Source organism: Eptesicus fuscus, chromosome 3, assembly GCF_027574615.1.
Source record: "Eptesicus fuscus isolate TK198812 chromosome 3, DD_ASM_mEF_20220401, whole genome shotgun sequence".
Classification (NCBI taxonomy): Eukaryota; Metazoa; Chordata; class Mammalia; order Chiroptera; family Vespertilionidae; genus Eptesicus; species Eptesicus fuscus.
In genome coordinates, this window is record NC_072475.1 from 8505534 (window position 1) to 8526752 (window position 21219).

At 53.1% G+C, this 21219-nt stretch overlaps 3 protein-coding genes across 3 annotated transcripts in view; all 3 read right to left on the minus strand.

The window, feature by feature from the left end:
- TSPEAR (thrombospondin type laminin G domain and EAR repeats) overlaps nt 1-21219 on the minus strand; it is a 57588-nt gene that overhangs the window by 15534 nt on the left and 20835 nt on the right. The window contains exons 2-6 of the mRNA XM_054713599.1: nt 7607-7845; nt 5538-5628; nt 3881-4034; nt 2460-2591; nt 1237-1463 (exon numbers count right to left, since the gene is read on the minus strand). Of these exons, the coding sequence (XP_054569574.1) occupies nt 1237-1463; nt 2460-2591; nt 3881-4034; nt 5538-5628; nt 7607-7845 (843 nt within the window). The remainder of the gene's footprint in view (nt 1-1236; nt 1464-2459; nt 2592-3880; nt 4035-5537; nt 5629-7606; nt 7846-21219) is intronic.
- Nucleotides 9573-14457, minus strand: LOC129148541 (keratin-associated protein 10-3-like). Its single transcript, XM_054713612.1, has 3 exons — nt 14418-14457; nt 14032-14369; nt 9573-9908 (listed from the first exon to the last, which is right to left on the minus strand). Exons 1-3 carry the CDS (start codon nt 14455-14457, stop codon nt 9573-9575), a joined length of 714 nt encoding a protein of 237 aa, XP_054569587.1.
- On the minus strand, nt 17971-18792 carry LOC129148537 (keratin-associated protein 10-3-like). The gene is made up of 2 exons (XM_054713607.1): nt 18626-18792; nt 17971-18475 (listed from the first exon to the last, which is right to left on the minus strand). The coding sequence occupies exons 1-2, from the start codon at nt 18790-18792 to the stop codon at nt 17971-17973; spliced, it is 672 nt and encodes a 223-aa protein (XP_054569582.1).

The following is a 21219-nucleotide window of genomic DNA, read 5'->3' on the forward strand; positions in this document are numbered from 1 at the left end:
GTTTGTCTGTCTGCTCACTGTTCCACCCCCAGTGGGTGGGCCGGGGGAGGGGCAGGGCTGTTCCCAGCACATGGCCTCAGCGGCCTGGGAGCCTGACTGTCTCCAGACCCTTAAATGTGCCCGTATTCGCCAGTCCATTACTGCCATGTCTACCTCCCAGCCCCAGGAAAAGCTTCATCACGAAAGTGTTCCTCATCACCGGCGGGCGTAGGAAAGACCGTAATGCCCTACTCTCCCACAGAAAGCCGTGTTTGCCATGCAGCCGAGTAGGACCCAGAAACCACTACGTGTGACGTGACCAGCGGGCATGATCGCGCGCTTATGTGGCCTGCCAGGCATGCGCGCTAGAACTAGGAGCCAGAATGCCCAGGTAAGTCCTGCTTCTGCTTAGGCAACCTGACACATGATCTCCCCCTAGTTTCCCCAAATTTCCCTATTTTTCTTTTATGTAAAGTTATTATTTTTGGTAATTAAAACATCATCAACTAAGTAACCGGAGAGCGAGTCATTCATTCCCCGTGTTGGACCGGGCGCAAGAACCATGGCGGGCAGCCAGGCCCCGGAGGGCAGGGGCTTGTCTGCTTGCTCACTGCTCCACCCCCAGTGGGTGGGTCCAGGTGGGGGCAGGGCTGTGCCCGGCACGTGTGTAGGTGAGTGAACGATTAGGGACAGGCATGGGAAGGTGTCCCCAAGGCTCTGTCGTTTCGAAGGGAGGACGTAGGAGGAGCTGGGAGAAAATTCATCTGGACGGGAATGGGGGTCCTCTCAGACCCTCCACCCACAGGCCCTCTCGGTGCAGCCCTGCCTGGAATGGGGGGTGGGGAGGGGGACTGCCCTTGAGGGTCTCTGCCGCTGGGGCCTGTTTGCGGGGGCTGGGGGGAGAAGGGAGGGTCGGGCAGGTGGATTCTCTCATGACTTCTGCCTTGTGGACGGGTCCAAGTCAAACGACCCCCCCAGGTTTCTAAGTTAGTAAGGAGGGTCTGCACCCTCCCTGGGCGGCATCTTAGCAAATGGCCTTTCCTCGTGTGTCGGGAGCTGAACAGACTTTCTCAAGGCCCCGTCTGGGTACAGAGACGCGGCCAAGTGTCTGCCTGGGGACGCCGTCTGGAACCCGACAAAGGCTTTGGAGCCACGAGAAACAGGTTTTCCTGGCGAAGCCGTGTCAGGAGCCCACCCCCCGGACTCTGCGGGTGATTCCAACTTCAAAAGGACGCAGAGTCACGAACGCAGACTTGCCTTCTTCCCGATGGTGAAGTGCCTCCAGGACTGCGCCTGGTGTGTGCGGATGCTCTGGTACGAGGCGAACTTCCCGTCCGTCCACTTGTAGATGGCGGACGTGGCCTTCCGATTGGCGGTTGCTATGAAGAGCCCGGCCTCGGGGATGACGAAGACCTCGATGCCCAGCGTCTCCGAGTGCGTGAAGAGGCGCTGGTGCTCCTCGACGTAGTCCAGTCTCTCTTTGGCTGGTGAGAGAGACACGGAGACGCGGTTCATGGTCGACGTGTCCCAGCACGGAAGCCTGGAGGCACCTTCCTGGGAGCACGACCCCAGGCCCTGAGCCCTGACCCCGGGGCATCAGCGTGGGGCAAGGGCAATTTGCTCAGAGCACCTGGTCACCGCCAGAGGCCTGCCGAGAAGCCCACTCGGCTGGTGTGGCTTTCAGGATCTGGCGAGCGCCCAGTGATACTCATTGGGGGGACCCGATGTGTTGGGTCTTATGAGACATCTCCCACGCTCACTGCGGCCACACAAGGCGGTCCCCTAAGGTGACCCAGGAGCTCGAGAGCAGTCCAGCTGGAGCTGGTCCCCCTTTGCTGTGGACACCCAGGGCTACCTCACTCCCCCTTCCCACGCCAGGAATGGAGCCCTGGACGGCTTGCTCAGTGGTTAGACATCAGCCCATGAACCGAAGGGTCTCAGGTTCTATTCCCAGTCAAGGGCACATACCTCGGTTGCAGGCTCAATTCCTGGCCCTGGTCTGGATGTGAATGGGAGGCAACCTGTTGATGTGTCTCTCTCACATGGATGTTTTCTCTCTCTCTCCTCCCCCAAACCCCTCACTCCCCTCCACTCTCTAAAAAAAAAAAAATCAGTGGAAAAAATATCCTTGGGTGAGAATAAAAAAAAAAGAAAGGAACGGATCGCCGCAAGGCTTGCTGCGGCAATAATGCCCTTGGGTCCCTGGCATTGGCACATCGAATCTGTGATCTGAGCACAGGCAGGGTGCGAGGAGGGAGAGTGGGCAGGGCCCCCACGAGGGAGGCCCTGGGCAGGGACGAGGGGAGGTGGCGAGCCCTGCCAGCCCGCCTGTGGTGCCCAGGAGGGCGCATGGTTCCAGGTGAAACGTGGGGACTTGCTGCTCTGAGTGGGGGTGCCTCCTATTCTCAGGTAACGCTGACTCTGAGCAGAGCCCCTAAGTCTCCAGAGCTCCGGGAGTCCCGCCCTCCCTGTCCCCTCACCTGCCAGCACGGAGACCCACTCGCTGCCCACGCACAGGTACAGCCCCTTCTGCCCGGCGTCAAACCAGAACTGGGCATCCTCCACTTTGGTGCACGGAGGCCGGGATCCCAGCGTCACCTTCATGTCGGTTTCTGGGGGAGACAGGGAAGTGTCTGGTGAGTGTCCAGTGGAAACGAACTCCCTGCAGGAGGCAGTCCCGCCTTTGTCTCTGAAGCTGGGCTCCCAGGACCCACTCAGGCTCTTAAACGGGTCCCAGGAGGCAGGGAGACCAGGGCATGTGGCCGGCCCCAGGGCGTCTGTGTGGCGGGACGTGGGAAAGCTCCCTGTGGCTCCAGAGCTGTATGTCCACCTCCCCCCGGGCCTCCTGCTCTTCTGAAAATCCTTGTGACTATGGCACGTCTTCTCACCTCCCATATCTGTGACCAGTGGGCATGAATTTATCTAAACTTCCGTTTTGCTTCGTTTTGTGGCATTTTGAGCCCATCTCTTCTTGGAATTACGCCTCCATCTCAGGTCACACACACACGTCCTAATGACGCTGCTTGGCCACTTCAAAGTGATATCTGCCCTGTGGCCCAGGCCCGAGGCCAGGCTGTGACACTGAGCATGCCCTTGACCCTTCACAGCACAGGGCAGAGGCCTGGGGGCCGAGTCCTGCCCCCTGAGGACCCCTTTGGTTACAGCGGTCCATGTCGCCTGAGGAAGATGCCCAGAGGCCTCCTGCCCAGGGGCTTCAAAACACAGTTACAGGACTGGCTCTCAGTGTCACCCACTCAAGGTCGAGGGTGTGCCCAGTGAAGCTGGGGAGAGGGCCAGGTTGTCCACCCACCTCGCCGAATAGTGGGGGGTTAGGTGGGTGGGTGAGGGGGTTGGATTCTCCCTGGCAGGGGCTGTGGTTTACATAAATTGTCAATAGCCCTGCCACCGTGGCTCAGTGGCTGAGCATCGACCTATGAACCAGGAGGTCACGGTTCGATTCCCGGTCAGGCCACATGCCTGAGTTGCAGACTTGATCCCCAGTGTGGGGCGTGCAGGAGGCAGCCAATTAATGATTCTCTCGTATCATTGATGTTTCTACCTCTCTCTCCCTCTCCCTTCCTCTCTCTTAAATCAATAAAAACATACCAGTATTTTTAAAAATAATAAATAGTCAACCTCGTACCTTTAGATTGGGAAGGTGCAAACAGAAATTAAAGTGAAGCAGGGGACCCTCTCGGCAGGGGGTTCATGGAAAATAGAAATGTATCTTGCGAAGGTGGGGCCCCCACTGGGGCAGGGGCTGAGGTGTGGTGTCTATCGGGGAGGGATGAGGAGAAAGGGCCCCCATCGCTGCTCTGGGGACAAAACAGGCAGCAGGTGGAAGTCGGAGGCTCAAGTGGAAGCAGACTTCTAGTGGGAGCAGGTGGCTCTGGCTACTAACCATAGGGATATTTTAGCACCTCATTATCCTCCGGCTTCCCCGTGAGACCCTGCAGGATTGGGGGGATGGACAGCACGAGCTCCGCATTCCTGCAGGGACACAGCCTGGGAGTGGCGTCGGAGCCGGGCAGCAGGACCAGCTGCCTGACCAGGCCCTGCGGAGAGAGGGACAGTGTGTTCAGACCCTGGGAGACGGTGGAAATGCCGTGGGGGGCTAGCCATCTCTAGAGCTAGGAGGGAAGAGTCTGCATATAGGTTATGGGGGGCATTGGGTGCATCAGTGGAGAACTACACACCCTTCTAAGGTCACTAAACCACAAAGGGACTTTCCTGTGGACGAATCTAGAGTTACTGGCCAACATTGCTTATCGATCCATTGATCCATCGATCCATCCACCCATCCATTCATTTGTCTATCTATCCATACACCAGCCATCCAACCATCCATCCATCCATCCATCCATCCACCCACCTATCCATCCATCCATCCATCCATCCACCCATCCATTCATTTGTCTGTCTATCCATACACCATCCATCCAACCATCCATCCATCCATCCATCCATCCATCCACCCATTCACCCATCTATCCATCCATACACCATCCATCCATCTATCCACCCATTCACCCATCTATCCATCCATACACCATCCATCCATCTATCCACCCATTCATCCATCCAACCACCCATCTATCCATCCATCCATCCATCCATCCATCCATCCATCTATCCACCCATTCACCCATCTATTCATCCACCCATCCATTCATTTGTCTATCTATCCACCCATCTACCCATTCACCCATCTACCCTTCCATCCACCATCCATCCATCCATCCATCCATCCATCCATCCATCCATCCATCCAACCACCCATCTATCCATCCATCCATCCATCCACCCATCTATCCATCCATCCACCATCCATCCTTCTATCCACCCATTCACCCATCTATCCATCCACCCATCCACTCATTTGTCTATCTATCCATACACCATCCATCTATCCACCCATTCACCCATCTATCCATCCACCCATCCACTCATTTGTCTATCTATCCATACACCATCCATCCATCCATCCATCCATCCATCCATCCAGCCATCCATCCATCCAAGCATGCCATCAGTGAATATTCTTAGAGCACCTGCTATACATCAGGCATGGTTCTAGACACAGTACACACTGGGAACAAGGCTCCCTTACCTCCACTCTAGGAGAGAGACAGACAATGAGCAAAAACAAAACAAAACAAACAAACAACAAGAAAAAAAACCACAGCTGGTCTGAAGGTGGTCAGGGCTACGATGAAGAGCCAGGGTCGGATCTGGGAGGGCTGGGTGTGGGGTCATCTTCTCAGAGTGGTGGGAAAGGCCTCCATGGTAAGAGGACATGGGGTAGGGCCCTGAGGGTGTAGGATGTGCGCCGTGGCAGTAAAGGGGACATGTGGGCCAGGAAGAGGGAACAGGGAGGGCAAAGGCCTGTGTCAGGTGTGCCCGGTGTGTGTGGGACTCCACTGAGCCTCATGTTCCTCATTCCTGTCTGACACACGACAATCTGTGGAGCCAGAGCATCGGGACAGCAGGCCTGTGGTGACAGCCCCTCTGCGAACACCGGCGTGGGGAGGCCAGGCAGGCAGCCCCTCCACACTCACCGTGAACAGGCCTTTGGTCCTCCTCCGGCTGCCGATGAAGAACCTGGCTCCTTGCACCGATAGGGTGGCTGGGAAGGGCACATCGGCAGTTCTAAAAACAGTGGGTGAGGGTTTTAGCCGTGGGAGAGCAGCAGTGCAGGCCATTTGTGCAGAAAAGGACAGAGCAGTGCCGCATGCGGGACTTGCCAGTGTCCTGGGTGACGGTAACAAAGGACCACAGGCTGGGCGGCTTCAACCACGGACATCCATTCCCTCCCAGTTCTGGGGCCAGAAGTCCAACACGGAGGTGTTGACAGGCCCGAACTCCTGCAGGAGGCTCCAGGGGGGTCCTTCCCGCCTCTTCCTGCTCCTGGGGGGTCCCGGGGGCTCCTGGCTGTGGCTGCATCGCTCACTCCCTGCGCTCACCATCACGTGGCTCCTCCCCTGAGCCTCTCCTCCTCTTCTTAGGAGGACACCGGTCACTGGGTCAGGACCCACCCTCTCCAGTGTGACCTTAACTGAGCCGGATCACACCTGCAAAGGTGCTGTCTCTCAATAAGGTCCCAGGCCCTGTGGGACATGAATTAGGGCGGCCCCCTTCGCCCCAGGATGGGGATCTTCTGCAAAAGCGTGTGCTGCCAGGAGTTCCTCGCCATTTCACGGAACATCCAGTGGCTCCTGCGGGCATGGGGTTTCCAGCCCGTTCACCCTCCACTGAGCCCTGGGGGTGGGGGGACAGGTGGTGTCAGGGAAGAATGGGGTTCCCTCTCTGGTGACTTCAGGGTGTTGGAAAATGTGGCCGGAGTTGTGTCTTGATGTGCAAGCGGGGGGGTGGGGGGGCAAACTCTGGGGAAAGGTGAGAAGGTGGGTGCCCCGTGGGAGAGGACTGTGTGGCTGGAGCTCCTGGGGCTGGAAAGCCAGGCACGGGCTCTCTCCTCACTGCCCAGGGTCTCCCGGGCCTGGGGCCAGGTCCTCTGCTCCTTCCAGTCTTTGCCGTCTGGCTGTGGCTGGCCGTGGTGAGATCAGCCCAGAGTCCGCACAATTCCCAGGTGGCCTGAGTTCTGGCCTGTGAAGCCCGGGGCCTGAAATCCTCTGTGGCCACCATGGCTGCAGCCCCAGTGCCCCGCCCCGGCTGGGCCTTTTGCACCCTCCCTGCATGGAGCTGTCAGCTGCTGGCGCTTGGCCTTGAGCAGCCATCACCCTATAAAGGCTCCGGTGTAGTTGAGAGCGTGGTGGGAGGAGTGGTGGATAAGACACATTTAAAACAAGTGTATAAAATGGTATGGATTCTTTTGATTCTGGAATAAGTTTCCTAATAACAAAGCAGAGTAAGATTCTACTTTTGAAAGTACTATTTGGTATAATGATAGATTTAAAGTAAGCTGGACCACTCGACATGCAAATGTCTCCAGCCCCACTCAGCAAGGATGGAGGCGGAGGCCCATGGGTCAGCAGCTGGCCAGGCCGCAGGGACTCGCTGTCCCTGGCCCAAAACGAGGCGCTGGCAAGGACAAGAAATGAACTCGGACTTCCCCGTGCCCAGGGCTGTGTCAAAGTTACTCAGGATTCCTCCGTGTGTTTATCTGGAGTTTTAATGAATATTTATTCCCTTATTTCAGATGAGGAAACTGAGTCAGAGAGGTTAAATGACGTGTTGAAAATCACACAGCAAGACCTGGGCCTCAAGCCGGGTCACAGCTTCCGCTTGGCTCTGGTGCCCAAGTTCCTTATGCTCCACCTCTGTGGCCCTTTCGTCGTGGTAACAGCGCCCTGCAGGGCATATACCCGGGCAAGCTCAGCCTGGACTCACACTTCAGCTCCTGCCCAGGGCCAGGGGTCAGCTCGCCGCCCACTGCCCTCCGCTCTCAGACTGGGGCCTGCCCTTGTCCCAGCCCCACCACGCCCTCTCTGGAGGCAGGTGTGCTGTCCACCTGCTGGTGACCCAGGCACTCCTGCCACCAGGGCTCCCCCACAAGCCTGACCCCTCCGGCCCACCCTGCAAACTCGAGCTGCCCCTGGATGTCCACTCTGGACTCTATGTCGGGCAGCACACAGCACCAGGCGACCCTCCCTGGCATCCCGGTACCTACATGTCCACGGGGACGCCGCAGTCCGTGGTGAGGGAAAAGGAGTCTTCAGACACAGCCAAGACCAGCGTGTGCCACTGGCTGTCCATCAGGGCGGGGCTGCGGAAGGACACTCGGGTCTGCCAGGCGCCCGCCGCGTCCTGGCTGAGGAAGAGGAAGTGCAGCCGGGTGGGTGAGTACCGCAGGCCCAGCAGCAGCGCGTCGGGCCCCTCGGCCACCACCGTGAACAGGTACTCATTCTTCTGCAAGAGAGGGCGGGCAGGTGAGTGCAGGCAGGTGCGGGCGGGACCGGTGAGGGTGGGAGGTGAAGGTGGGCAGGTAAGGGCAGGGCTCTCAGCGCAGGGCCGGCTGCCACAACCCTGTGTGTGATAAAGCCAGGGGCACCGCTCACACCCAGGGCCATGCCGGTGTCAGGAACACAGGAAGCAGCCTGCTGGTGAGGACTTGGAGAATGTGAGCCTGGTGCACTGCGGGTGGGAAGGTAAAATGCTGCAGCCCCTATAAAAAACAGTGTGGCGTTTCCTCCACAAATTACAAATGGAACTACCGTATGATCCAGCAATTCCCTCTGCTGTAAATCCAAAGGCACTGCCAGCAGGGTCTCAGAGAGACACACGGACACCTGTGCTCCCTGCAGCGTTACTCACAAGAGCATTATCCACGTAGGAGCAACCCAGCTGCCCACCGGCGGAAGAAGGGGTGAGCGTAGGTAATGCGGCCCAGCCACAGAATGGAGCATCTTCAGCCTTAAGGAGGAAGGTCCCACATCGACAGGGATGAACCCCGAGGACATTGCGCTGAGTGAAACAAGCAGTCACGAAAGGACGAAGGCTTCAGGATTTCCCTAACACGGGGTCCCTGGAGCCGTGGCATCCACCGACACCGAGTGCAGAGGTGGGCGCCAGGGGCCGGGGGCGGGGACAGGAGCCAACGTTTAATGGGAACAGAGTCATCCTGGGAAGATGAGAAAGTTCTGAGATGGAGGGTGGTTATGGCTGCGCACCAATGTGACTGTGCGTCGTGCCATTGAGCCGTACCCGTAAAGATGATTAAAACGGTAAGCTTCCGGTGATGTGTGTTTTACCACAATTTAAAAACCACACCCCCTCCACAATGGTGACTTCAAACACAATGTGACCCCAAAACCCCAGCCTCCCTAGCCCCTCGAGCTGCGCAGACACATGTACACATACATGCCTATAAGCAATTGCAACTTAGAGTCTCTAAATTCCTAGCCTAACACGGTTGAAAGAGTAAAGAATTGAAAGTGATGAAACCTGGACGGTAATGACAGTGTCATTTTTTACAAGTCTTTGCCCATGCAACACTGCGACCCGAATTCCATGCAACTATTATTCTAAAGAAGTTCAAAGCCTCCACATGCCTCATAATTATTTTAATGCCTAATCAACAAAATCCACTTGGCTCAGATTGGGTCCCATGGCCTCTGGCCACTCCTCCACTGACCTTCCTGGGTCGGGGTGAGAGTCCCACCCAGTGCCCCACCCAGAGGACTTAGGGGTTGTGATCGCTCAGTCACTCATTCCTAGAAGTACTCGTGGCTGGAGGAGACCCATGTCTGGTGAGAACCCTGTTTCTCACCACCACCACCGCGACAATGAAATCAGATGGAGGAAGCGTTCAGGTGATGAAGTGAGTTTATTGGAGTGAAAGAGGAGGTGCTGACAGGTTGAAAGTGGAGGTCAAGTGATGGACCGAGAAATTGGGAGGGAATGGCAGGAGACCCTGAGGCAGGTGGAGGCGCCTCCTGGGAGGCAAGAGCCCGGGGAGCATTGAGGTTGAGGGCTCCTAGGAGCAGAGGTCAGCTCAGAACAGTGGAGACTGGGAGACCCCATGCTGAGTAGGGGCAGCCATCTAACACAGCTCAGGACCAGACTGAGGGGTGGCTGGGAGGACTATAGTCACAAGGTGAGACCTGAGCCCGGCTGGCCCTGGGGGACATGCCAGCTCAGCAGCAGGACTTCTGGGCCGAGGTGGGGACACAGCAGGCTGGGCGGGAGCACACGGGGCGGCAGAGCAGGGACATGCAGGAGGACGGGCGGCAGCAGCTGGGCTGGCAGGAGGAGGCGGGGCCACAGCAGGAGGAGGCGGGCACGCAGCAGGCAGGCCTGCACACGGGGCGGCAGATGAGGGACACGCAGGAGGAGGGTCTGCAGCAGGATGAGGTGCAGGGGGTGGGCTGGCAGCACGAGGGGGCTGGGCAGGGGGTGGCCCCAGAGCAAATGGGCATGCAGCACACGGGCTTGCAGCAGACGGGTGTGCAGCAGACGGGCACACAGCAGGCCTGCTGGCAGGGGGAGGAGGTGCAGCAGGAGGGCCGGCAGCACAAAGATGTGCAGGAGCTGGTGCAGGAGTTGGTGCAGGTAGCCTGGCAGGGGTTTCGCCCACAGGACGACGGACAGCAGGGGCTGGGTATACAGCTCACCGGGCTGCAAACAAGGGTAAGGCAGGAGGTCGTGGTGCAGCAGTTGGGGACACAACAGGTGGGGACACAGCAGGTGGGCTGGCAGCAGGTGGGGACACAGCAGCTGGGGGTGCAGCAGGAGGGCTGGCAGCAGCTGGGGACACAGCAGGTGGGGGCGCAGCAGGAGGGCTCACAGCAGCTCTCTGGACAGTCGTCCACCTGCCAGGAGGAGTCCGTGCAAGAGTCACAGGACCCGGGCAGGCAGGCGCGGCTGTCGTAGCTCAGGTTGCTGGAGCAGACGGACAGGGTGGATGCGGCCATGGTGGGCAGTGGGGCTGGAGGAGGGTGTGAGTGTGTGAGTGAGTGAGTGTGAGTGTGTAAGGTGCCCAGGGCTGTTGGCTTTTATACCCTCCTGGTGTTTGTTTTCCAAGCAGGAGGCTCCCCACGCCTGCTTTCCTTGTTGATATTTTGATCTGAGTCCTGGGAGCCCTTATTTCTTCTGGGTTATTTCCAGGAAAGAGTCTGCTGCTTGTAAATGTCAGTCATTGTTGAGGAGTGGGCTGACCCCTGCCCTGTGTGTGTGTCCTAAGCAAACACCCCGGAAACATCTGGAGTGGTGGAGCCCTGGCAGCCCCCCTGCCCCGCCGTGCTCCCCTGCCCAGCTGTTCCCCTGACGTTGCCAGGGATGGTGTGAATCCCAGAGTCAGAGACAGGGCAGCGGGGCTGAAATGGGGACACTGCTGCTCATCGCTGCAGGACACCCCACACCCAGGCGGCTGAGGAGGGGGCACCAGCCACAGAGGAGCGCAGTAAAGGGGAAGGTAGACGGACAAGGGTCTCAAACAGCAGAATGACAATAGCTTTGGCTATTTGAGCTCCTTTGCTTTCCAAATACTTTCAGATTCAGCTGATTGACAACAAAATAACATCCTACTGCAATTTTTATTGGGATTGCCTTGAACCTACAGATCAATGTGAAGGCAACTGACATCACAATGTCTCCACCCATGAAGATGGTTGAATTCCCCATTTAATCATGTCTTATTCATTGATTTATTTCCTCAGGTTATGATAGTTTTCCTTATGCTAAATTTATGCTAATTTTCATTTTTTATTATGTCATACTTTTCAACAAAAAGTTTGAAATCCAATTGTTTATTAATATTATAAGGAGGTGGACAAAAGTAGGTTAAATTATCAGCCATCATTACCTAAAATATAAAGAATAGGTAAGGATACAAAACAATAACAATATTAATGAAACAAGTAATACAAATAAATAATACAATTATTAATAAACAAATAATAACACAAGAAAAAGGTGCTTCATGTACTCATAAGTATAAATTTACTTTTGCCCAACCCTGTATAGAACTACAATTAATTTTTATTATTTTAGGTTTGCATTCTTCAACCTTGCCAAACTCTTATATTTCCATGAGACCTTTTGTAGATTCTGGGGTTTTTTTATGTGGACAATCATGTCCTTTGTGAATAGAGACAATTTTATTTCTATATTTCCAATATGCACCTTTTACTTCTGTCTCTTGTCTTGTGCTGGGTCAGACCCTCAGGCTGAAGAGGTGTGGTGGGAGAGGGCATCTGTGTCTTGTTCCTCGTCTCAGGGAAAAGTGTTGTCTTTTCAATGGAATGTGGTGTTGGCTGTGAGATTTTCCTAGATGCCCTATATCAAGTTAAGGAGTTTTTGTTCATTCCTAGGTCACTGCAAACCTCAGAGGGAACTCTCCATAACTCATTCTCTGAGGCCAGTATGACTATGATACCAGAGGCAGACAAAGACACTACCAGAAAAGAAAGCTACAGATCAATATCCCTTATGGACATTGATGTAAAATCCCTCAATAAATTACTAACAAATAAAATTCAGCAGCAGATTAAGAGATTTATACACCTTGGCCAAAAGAGATCTATTGCTGAAACGCAAGGAAGGGGCTACATATGATAGTTGATCAGTGTAATATACAACATTAATAGAATGAGGGGAAAATACATGACTGTCTCAATTGATACAACACCCCCCCCCCCAACATTTGACAAAATTCAACACCCTTTAATGATAAAAATACTCAACAAACTAGAAATGGAAGAAAACAGTGAATAAAGACATGAATATGTATGAAAAACCTACAGCAAACATCATACTCAATTTTGAAAGAAGCTTTTCCTCTAAGATCAGGAACAAGATAAGGAGGCCCACTTTTCCCACCTCTGTTCTCCATAGTACTGGAACCTCTGGGAAAGCAGATAGACAGTGAAAGAAATAAAAGGCATCTAAATGGGAAAGAAGTAAAAATTATCTGTGTTCACAGGTGCTATCATATTAAATGTAGAAAATCCTAAAAATTCTTGTGAATGGCTTATTCTTTAAGGTTTGCTCTCAGCTTTGTCAGGTAGGACTGAACCACTGGGGCTAATTGTACCCACAACTGAGGCAATGCCCTCTGAGTGGTCTCCCCGATGTCCTGAGAATCAGGACCATGTTCCGACTGGCAGGTGGGACTAGGCGCTCCTTTGGGCATGTTTGATTCCTGGGATTATTCCTCTAATTGTGTGGATTTCCCCAATCCCAGACTCACACAGGGTTGCTGATCATTACTTCGCTGACACTTGAGGGAGACCCTCTGAGGACCAAGAGTTACTCAGGGCAGATCTCCCCTCTCTGGCACTCTGGCCATGAACACCAGCTGCCTGGGGCTCCCCCATCGCCCAGGGCCGCCTCTGACTCAGGGGTGCATGGAGCGCTTGGGTTTTGCACAAGAGCCTGGAAATGCTCTCATGGCGATGAATGGGGCCGATTGTGAGGCTCACTTTGTGGGTTCCCCTCTCTCAGGGGGCCCTGGTCTGTGACCTTCAAGTCCACCATCTGAATACCATGGCCCCACGATTTGGCTAATTGTTTGGTGAGGCCCTGTCAGGAAGGTCATCCAGTCCCTCTGACTCTATCAGGGTTGGAGCAGCCCCTCCCACCCTCCCTCCCTCAGGTCTCTGCTAACAGTGCAGCCCTGTGGGTGGACCACAGGGGAGGCCCCAGGCCCACAGTCTGTGCTGCAAGGAGCCCAGGTGTTTCTGATAGGACAGTGGGTGGAACGGCCCCTGGGCCTGACACTCCTTAGACCAGGACTTTCTGCAGGAGACCAGCCTGAGGAAGCCCAGGCTCAGGCCCAGCAGGCACTGACCTCCAGGACAGGGCGAGATCCCTCCTGGTGCCCCACCAGGACGAGTTAGGCCACTGCCCTTTGAGATCTCTCAGCCACTCTTTTCTAGAAATCTCCCTGACTGAAGAAGACAATGTCTGGTGAAAACCATGTGTCCCCACCCCTACATCATGAAATCAAGTGAAGGAAGCCATCAGGTGATGAGGTGAGTTTATTGGGGTGCCTGAGGAGGTGCTGACAAGATGAGAGTAGAGGTCAAGTGACTCAACAGAGAAACTAGGAGGCAAGGGCAGGTGGCCCTGAGGCAGGTGGAGGCATCGTGTAGGAGTCAAAAGCCGAGGGAGCAGTGAGGTCCAGGGGTCCTGAGAGCAGAGGTCAGGTGAGGACAGTGAGACTGGGGGATCCTGTCCTGAGTTGGGGCAGCCATCTAACACAGGTCAGGCCCAGACTGAGGGGTGGTTGGGAGGATCACAGTCACAGGGTGAGACCTGAGCCTGGCTGGCACTGGGGGACATGTTTGCTCAGCAACAGGATGCCTGGGCCGAGGTCGGGACTCAGCAGGCTGGGCGGGAGCACACGGGGCGGCAGAGCAGGGACATGGAGGAGGACGGGCGGCAGCAGCTGGGCTGGCAGGAGGAGGTGGGGCCACAGCAGGAGGAGGCAGACACACAGCAGGCAGGCCTGCACACGGGGCGGCAGATGAGGGACACGCAGGAGGAGGGTCTGCAGCTGGATGAGGTGCAGGGGGTGGGCTGGCAGCACGAGGAGGCCCCAGAGCAGATGGGCACACAGCACAGGGGTTTACAGCAGGTGGGCTTACAGCAGACGGGTGTGCAGCAGACGGGCACACAGCAGCCCTGCTGGCAGGGGGACGAGGTGCAGCAGGAGGACTGGCAGCTAGACTGCTGGCAGCATGAGGGCGTGCAGGAGCTGGTGCAGGAGCTGGTGCAGGCTGATTGGCAGGGGCTGGTCCCACAGGTCACCTGGCAGCAGGGGCTGGACATGCAGCTCACTGGGGCACAGACAAGGGTCAGGCAGGGTGTCACGGTACAGCAGCTGGGGGTGCAGCAGGTGGGCTGGCAGCAGCTGGGGACACAGCAGGTGGTGGCGCAGCAGGAGGGCTCACAGCAGCTCTCTGGACAGTCGTCCACCTGCCAGGAGGAGTCTGTACAAGAGTCACAGGACCCGGGCAGGCAGGCACGGCTGCCATAGCTCATGTCATTGGAGCAGACAGACAGGGTGGATGCGGCCATGGTGGGCAGTGGGGCTGGAGGAGGGTGTGAGTGTGTGAGTGAGTGAGTGAGTGTGAGTGTGAGTGTGTAAGGTGCCCAGGGCTGTTGGCTTTTATACCCTCCTGGTGTTTGTTTTCCAAGCAGGAGGCTCCCCACGCCTCCTTTCCTTGTTGATATTTTGAGCTGAGTCCTGGGAGCCCTTTTTCTTCTGGGTTATTTCCAGGAAAGAGTCTGCTGCTTGTAAATGTCAGTCATTGTTGAGGAGTGGGCTGACCCCTGCCCTGTGTGTGTGTCCTAAGCAAACACCCCGGAAACATCTGGAATGGTGGAGCCCTGGCAGCCCCCCTGCCCCGCCGTGCTCCCCTGCCCAGCTGTTCCCCTGACGTTGCCAGGGATGGTGTGAATCCCAGAGTCAGAGACAGGGCAGCGGGGCTGAAATGGGGACACTGCTGCTCATCGCTGCAGGACACCCCACACCCAGGCGGCTGAGGAGGGGGCACCAGCCACAGAGGAGCGCAGTAAAGGGGAAGGTAGATGGACAAGGGTCTCAAACAGCAGAATGACAATAGCTTTGGCTATTTGAGCTCCTTTGCTTTCCAAATACTTTCAGATTCAGCTGATTGACAACAAAAAACATCCTACTGCAATTTTGGGGGGGTTTGCCTTGAATCTACAGATCAATGTGAAGGCAACTGACATCACAATGTCTCCACCCATGAAGATGTTCTAATTCTCCATTTATTCACGTCTTCCTTGATTTATTTCATCAGTGTTTTTATAATTTACATTATGGTAAATTTACGCTAGTTTTCATTTTTAATTTTGTTGTAAGTCATACTTTTCAACAAAGAGTTTGAAATCCAATTGTTTACTAATATTATAGGGAGTTGGACAAAAGTAGGTTAAATTAAAAAAAAAAGCCATCATTACCTAAAATATAAATCATAGGTAAGGATACAAAATAATAACAATGATAATGAGATAAGTAATACAAATAAATAATACAATTATTAATAAAAAATTATAACACAAGAATAAGCTGTTTCAAGTAGACTTAACTTTAAATCTACTTTTGCCCACCCCTGTATAGAACTACAATTAATTTTCATTATTTTAAGTTTGCATTCTTCAACCTTGCCAAACTCTTACATTTCCACGAGACCTTTTGTAGATTCTTGGGGTTTTCTATGTGGACAATCATGTCCTCTGTGAATAGAGACAATTTCATTTCTGCATTTCCAATATGCATGCCTTTTACTTCTGTCCCTTGTGCTGGGTCAGACCGTCAGTATGAGGCTGAAGAGGTGTGGTGGGAGAGGGCATCTGTGTCTTGTTCCTCGTCTCAGGGAAAAGTGTTGTCTTTTCAATGGAATGTGGTGTTGGCTGTGACATTTTCCTAGATGCCTAATATCAAGTTAAGGAGTTTTTGTTCATTCCTAGGTCACTGCAAACCTCAGAGGGAACTCTCCATAACTCATTCTATGAGGCCAGTATTACTCTGATACCAGAGGCAGACAAAGACACTACAAGAAAAGAAAGCTACAGATCAACATCCCTTATGAACATTGATGTAAAATCCCTCAACAAATTACTAACAAATAAAATTCAGCAGCAGATTAAGAGATTTATACACCTTGGCCAAGCTCTCTTGCTAAAACGCAAGGAAGGTGCTACATATGATAGTTAATCAGTGTAATATACAACATTAACAGAATGAAGGGAAAATACATGACTATCTAAATTGATGCAACGCCCCCCCACATTTGACAAAATTCAACACCCTTTCATGATAAAAATACTCAACAAACTAGAAATGGAATAAAACAGCATATGCATATATATATATATATATATATATGTATGTATATGTATATGTATATGTATATGTATATGTATATGTATATGTATATGTATATGTATATGTATAAAGACATGACTATGTATGAAATACCTACAGTAAACATCATACTCAATTTGGAAAGACAGGAAGCTTTTCCTCTAAGATCAGGAACAAGATAAGGAGGCCCACTTTTCCCACCTCTGTTCTCCATAGTACTGGAACCTCTGGGAAAGCAGATAGACAGTGAAAGAAATAAAAGGCATCTAAATGGGAAAGAAGTAAAAATTATCTGTGTTCACGGGTGTTATCATGTTAAATGTGGAAAATCCTAAAAACTCATGGGAATGGCTCATTCTTTAAAGTTTGCTCTCAGCTTTGTCAGGTAGGACTGAACCACTGGGGCTAATTGTACCCACAACTGAGGCAATGCCCTCTGAGTGGTCTCCCCGATGTCCTGAGAATCAGGACCATGTTCCGACTGGCAGGTGGGAATAGGCGCTCCTTTGGGCATGTTTGATTTCTGGGATTAGCCCTCTAATTTGTGCATTTCCCCAATCCCAGACTCACATGGGGTTGCTGATCATTACTTCGCTGACACTTGAGGGAGACCCTCTGAGGACCAAGAGTTACTCAGGGCAGATCTCCCCTCTCTGGCACTCTGGCCATGAACACCAGCTGCCCAGGGCTCCCCCATCACCCAGGACCGCCTCTGACTCAGGGGTGCATGGAGCGCTTGGGTTTTTCACAAGAGCCTGGAATGCTCTCATGGCGGTGAGTGGGGCTTTGTGAGGCTCACTTTGTGGGTTCCCCTCTCTCAGGGGGCCCTGGTCTGTGACCTTCAAGTCCACCATCTGAATACCATGGCTGCATGATTTGGCTAATTGTTTGGTGAGGCCCTGGCAGGAAGGTCATCCAGTCCCTCTGACTCTATCAGGGTTGGAGCAGCCCCTCCCACCCTCCCTCCCTCAGGTCTCTGCTAACAGTGCAGCCCTGTGGGTGGACCACAGGGGAGGCCCCAGGCCCACAGTCTGTGCTGCGAGGAGCCCAGGTGTTTCTGATGGGACAGTGGGTGGAATGGCCCCTGGGCCTGACACTCCTTAGACCAGGACTTTCTGCAGGAGACCAGCCTGAGGAAGCCCAGGCTCAGGCCCAGCAGGCACTGACCTCCGGGCCAGGGCGAGATCCCTCCTGGTGCCCCACCAGGAGGAGTTAGGCCACTGCCCTTTGGGATCTCTCAGCCACTCATTTCTAGAAATCTCCCTGACTGAAGAAGGCAATGTCTGGTGAAAACCATGTGTTCCCACCTTTCCCCATGAAATCAAGTGAAGGAATCGATCAGGTGATGAGGTGAGTTTATTGGGGTACCTGAGGAGGTGCTGACAAGCTGAGAGTAAAGGTCAAGTGACTCAACAGAGAAACTAGGAGGCAAGGACAGGTGTCCAGGGGCAGGTGAAGGCATTGTGTAGGAGGCAAAAGCCGAGGGAGCAATGAGGTGCAGGGGTCCTGAGAGCAGAGGTCAGGTGAGGACAGTGAGACTGGGGGATCCTGTCCTGAGTGGCGGCAGCCATCTAACACAGCTCAGGACCAGACTGAGGAATGGCTGGGAGGACTACAGTCACAGGGTGACACTGAGCCTGGCTGGCACTGGGGGACATGTTTGCTCAGCAGCAGGATGTCTGGGCCGAGGTGGGGACTCAGCAGGCTGGGCGGGAGCACACGGGGCGGCAGAGCAGGGACATGCAGGAGGATGGGCGGCAGCAGCTGGGCTGGCAGGAGGAGGCAGGGCCACAGCAGGAGGAGGCGGGCACGCAGCAGGCAGGCCTGCACACGGGGCGGCAGATGAGGGACACGCAGGAGGAGGGTCTGCAGCAGCTCGAAGGGGCTGGGCAGGGGGTGGCCCCAGAACACACAGGCTTGCAGCAGACGGGTGTGCAGCAGACAGGTTTGCAACAGACAGGCCTCCAACAGACTGGCTTACAGCAGACGGGTGTGCAGCAGACGGGCACACAGCAGGCCTGCTGGCAGGGGGACGAGGTGCAGCAGGAGGGCTGGCAGCTAGACTGCTGGCAGCATGAGGGCGTGCAGGAGCTGGTGCAGGAGCTGGTGCAGGTTGACTGGCAGGGGCTGGTCCCACAGGTCACCTGGCAACAGGGGCTGGACATGCAGCTCACTGGGGTACAGACAAGGGTCAGGCAGGGGGTCAGGGTACAGCAGCTGGGAGTGCAACAGGTAGACTGGCAGCAGGTGGGGACACAACAGCTGGGGGCGCAGCAGGTGGGGGCGCAGCAGGAGGGCTGGCAGCAGCTGGGGGCACAGCAGCTGGGGGTGCAGCAGGAGGGCTGGCAGCAGCTGGGGACACAGCAGGTGGGGGCGCAGCAGGAGGGCTCACAGCAGCTCTCTGGACAGTCGTCCACCTGCCAGGAGGAGTCCGTGCAAGAGTCACAGGACCCGGGCAGGCAGGCACGGCTGCCATAGCTCAGGTCATTGGAGCAGACGGACAGGGTGGATGCGGCCATGGTGGGCAGTGGGGCTGGAGGAGGGTGTGAGTGTGTGAGTGAGTGAGTGAGTGTGAGTGTGTAAGGTGCCCAGGGCTGTTGGCTTTTATACCCTCCTGGTGTTTGTTTTCCAAGCAGGAGGCTCCCCACGCCTCCTTTCCTTGTTGATATTTTGAGCTGAGTCCTGGGAGCCCTTATTTCTTCTGGGTTATTTCCAGGAAAGAGTCTGCTGCTTGTAAATGTCAGTCATTGTTGAAGAGTGGGCTGACCCCTGCCCTGTGTGTGTCCTAAGCAAACACCCCGGAAACATCAGAGTGGTGGAGTCCTGGCAACCCCCCTGCCCCGCCGTGCTCCCCTGCCCAGCTGTTCCCCTGACGTTGCCAGGGATGGTGTGAATCCCAGAGTCAGAGACAGGGCAGCGGGGCTGAAATGGGGACACTGCTGCTCATCGCTGCAGGACACCCCACACCCAGGCGGCTGAGGAGGGGGCACCAGCCACAGAGGAGCGCAGTAAAGGGGAAGGTAGATGGACAAGGGTCTCAAACAGCAGAATGACAATAGCTTTGGCTATTTGAGCTCCTTTGCTTTCCAAATACTTTCAGATTCAGCTTATTGATAACAAAATACAAAACAACATCCTACTGCAATTTTTATTGGGATTGCCTTGAATCTACAGATCAATGTGATGGCAGCTTGACATCACAATGTCTCCACCTGTGAAGATGGTCGAATTCTCCATTTATTCACGTCTTCCTTGATTTATTTCATCAGCGTTTTTATAGTTTACATTATGTTAGATTTACGGTAGTTTTCTTTTTTTTCATTTTATGTAATTCATAGTTTTAAACAAAAAGTTTGAAATCCAATTGTTTATTAATATTATATGGAGGTGGGCAACAGTAGGTTAAATTACCAGCCATCATTACCTAAAATATATATAAATCATAGGTAAGGATACAAAATAATGACAATAATAATGAGATAAGTAATACAAATAAATAATACAATTATTAATAAACAAATGATAACACAAGAATAAGTTGTTTCATGTACTCATAACTATAAATCTACTTTTGCCCACCCCTATATAGAACTACAATTAATTTTTACTATTTTAAGTTTGCATTCTTCATCCTTGCCAAAATCTTATATTTCCAGCGACCTTTTGTAGATTCTTGGGGGTGTTCTGTGTGGACAGTCATGTCCTCTGTGAATACAGACAATTTCATTTCTGCATCTCCAATATGCATGCCTTTTACTTCTGTCCCTTGTGCTGGGTCAGACCCTCAGTATGAGGCTGAAGAGGTGTGGTGGGAGAGGGCATCTGTGTCTTGTTCCTCGTCTCAGGGAAAAGTGTTGTCTTTTCAATGGAATGTGGTGTTGGCTGTGAGATTTTCATAGATGCCTTATATGAAGTTAAGGATTTTTTGTTCATTCCTTGGTCACTTAAACTTAAGTGGGAACTCACCCTAACTCATTCTCTGAGGAACTCTCCCTAACTCATACTCTGATACCAGAGCCAGACAAAGACACTACAAGAAAAGAAAGCTACGGGTCAACATCCCTTATGAACATTGATGTAAATTCCCTCAACAAATTACTAACAAATCAAATTCAGCAGCAGATTAAGAGATTTATACACCTCAGCCAAGAGAGATCTATTGTTGAAATGCAAGGAAGGTGCTACCTATGATAGTTGATCAGTGTAATATACAACATTAATAGAATGAGGGGAAAATACGTATATGTCTCAATTGATGCACAAAACCCCCATATTTTACAAAATTCAACACCCTTTCATGACAAAAATACTCAACAAACTAGTAATGGAAGGAAATGACATATGTCTAATATATATATATATATATATATACACACACACACACACACACTGAGTGGCCAAATTATTATGATATCTGAACGCATAATAATCTGGCCACTCAGTATATGTATATTAGAGGCCCAGTGCATGAATTCATGGCTGTGGGGTCCGGCCAACCTGGCCAGGGGTGGGAACATGGGCGGTTGGCCGGCCTACCTGCTGGTCGAAATCCTGGTCAAGGGGACAATTTGCATATTAGCCTTTTATTATATAGGATATACACTGAGTGGCCAGATTATTATGCGTTCAGAGATCATAATAATCTGGCCACTCAGTGTATATATTACACAGCAAACATTATAATCCATTTTGAAACACTGGGAGCTTTTCTTCTAAGATAAGTTACAAGACAAGGATGCCCACTTTGCCACCTCTATTCTCCATAGTACTGGAAACTCTAGGAGAGCAGATAGACAATGAAAGAAATAAAAGGCATCTAAATTGGAAAGCAGTGAGATCACCTGTGCTCACAGATGCTATAATATTAAAGGTAGAAAATCCTAAATATTTCACAAAAAACTGTTAGAACTAACAAAAGAATTCAGCAAAATAGCAGGATACAAAGT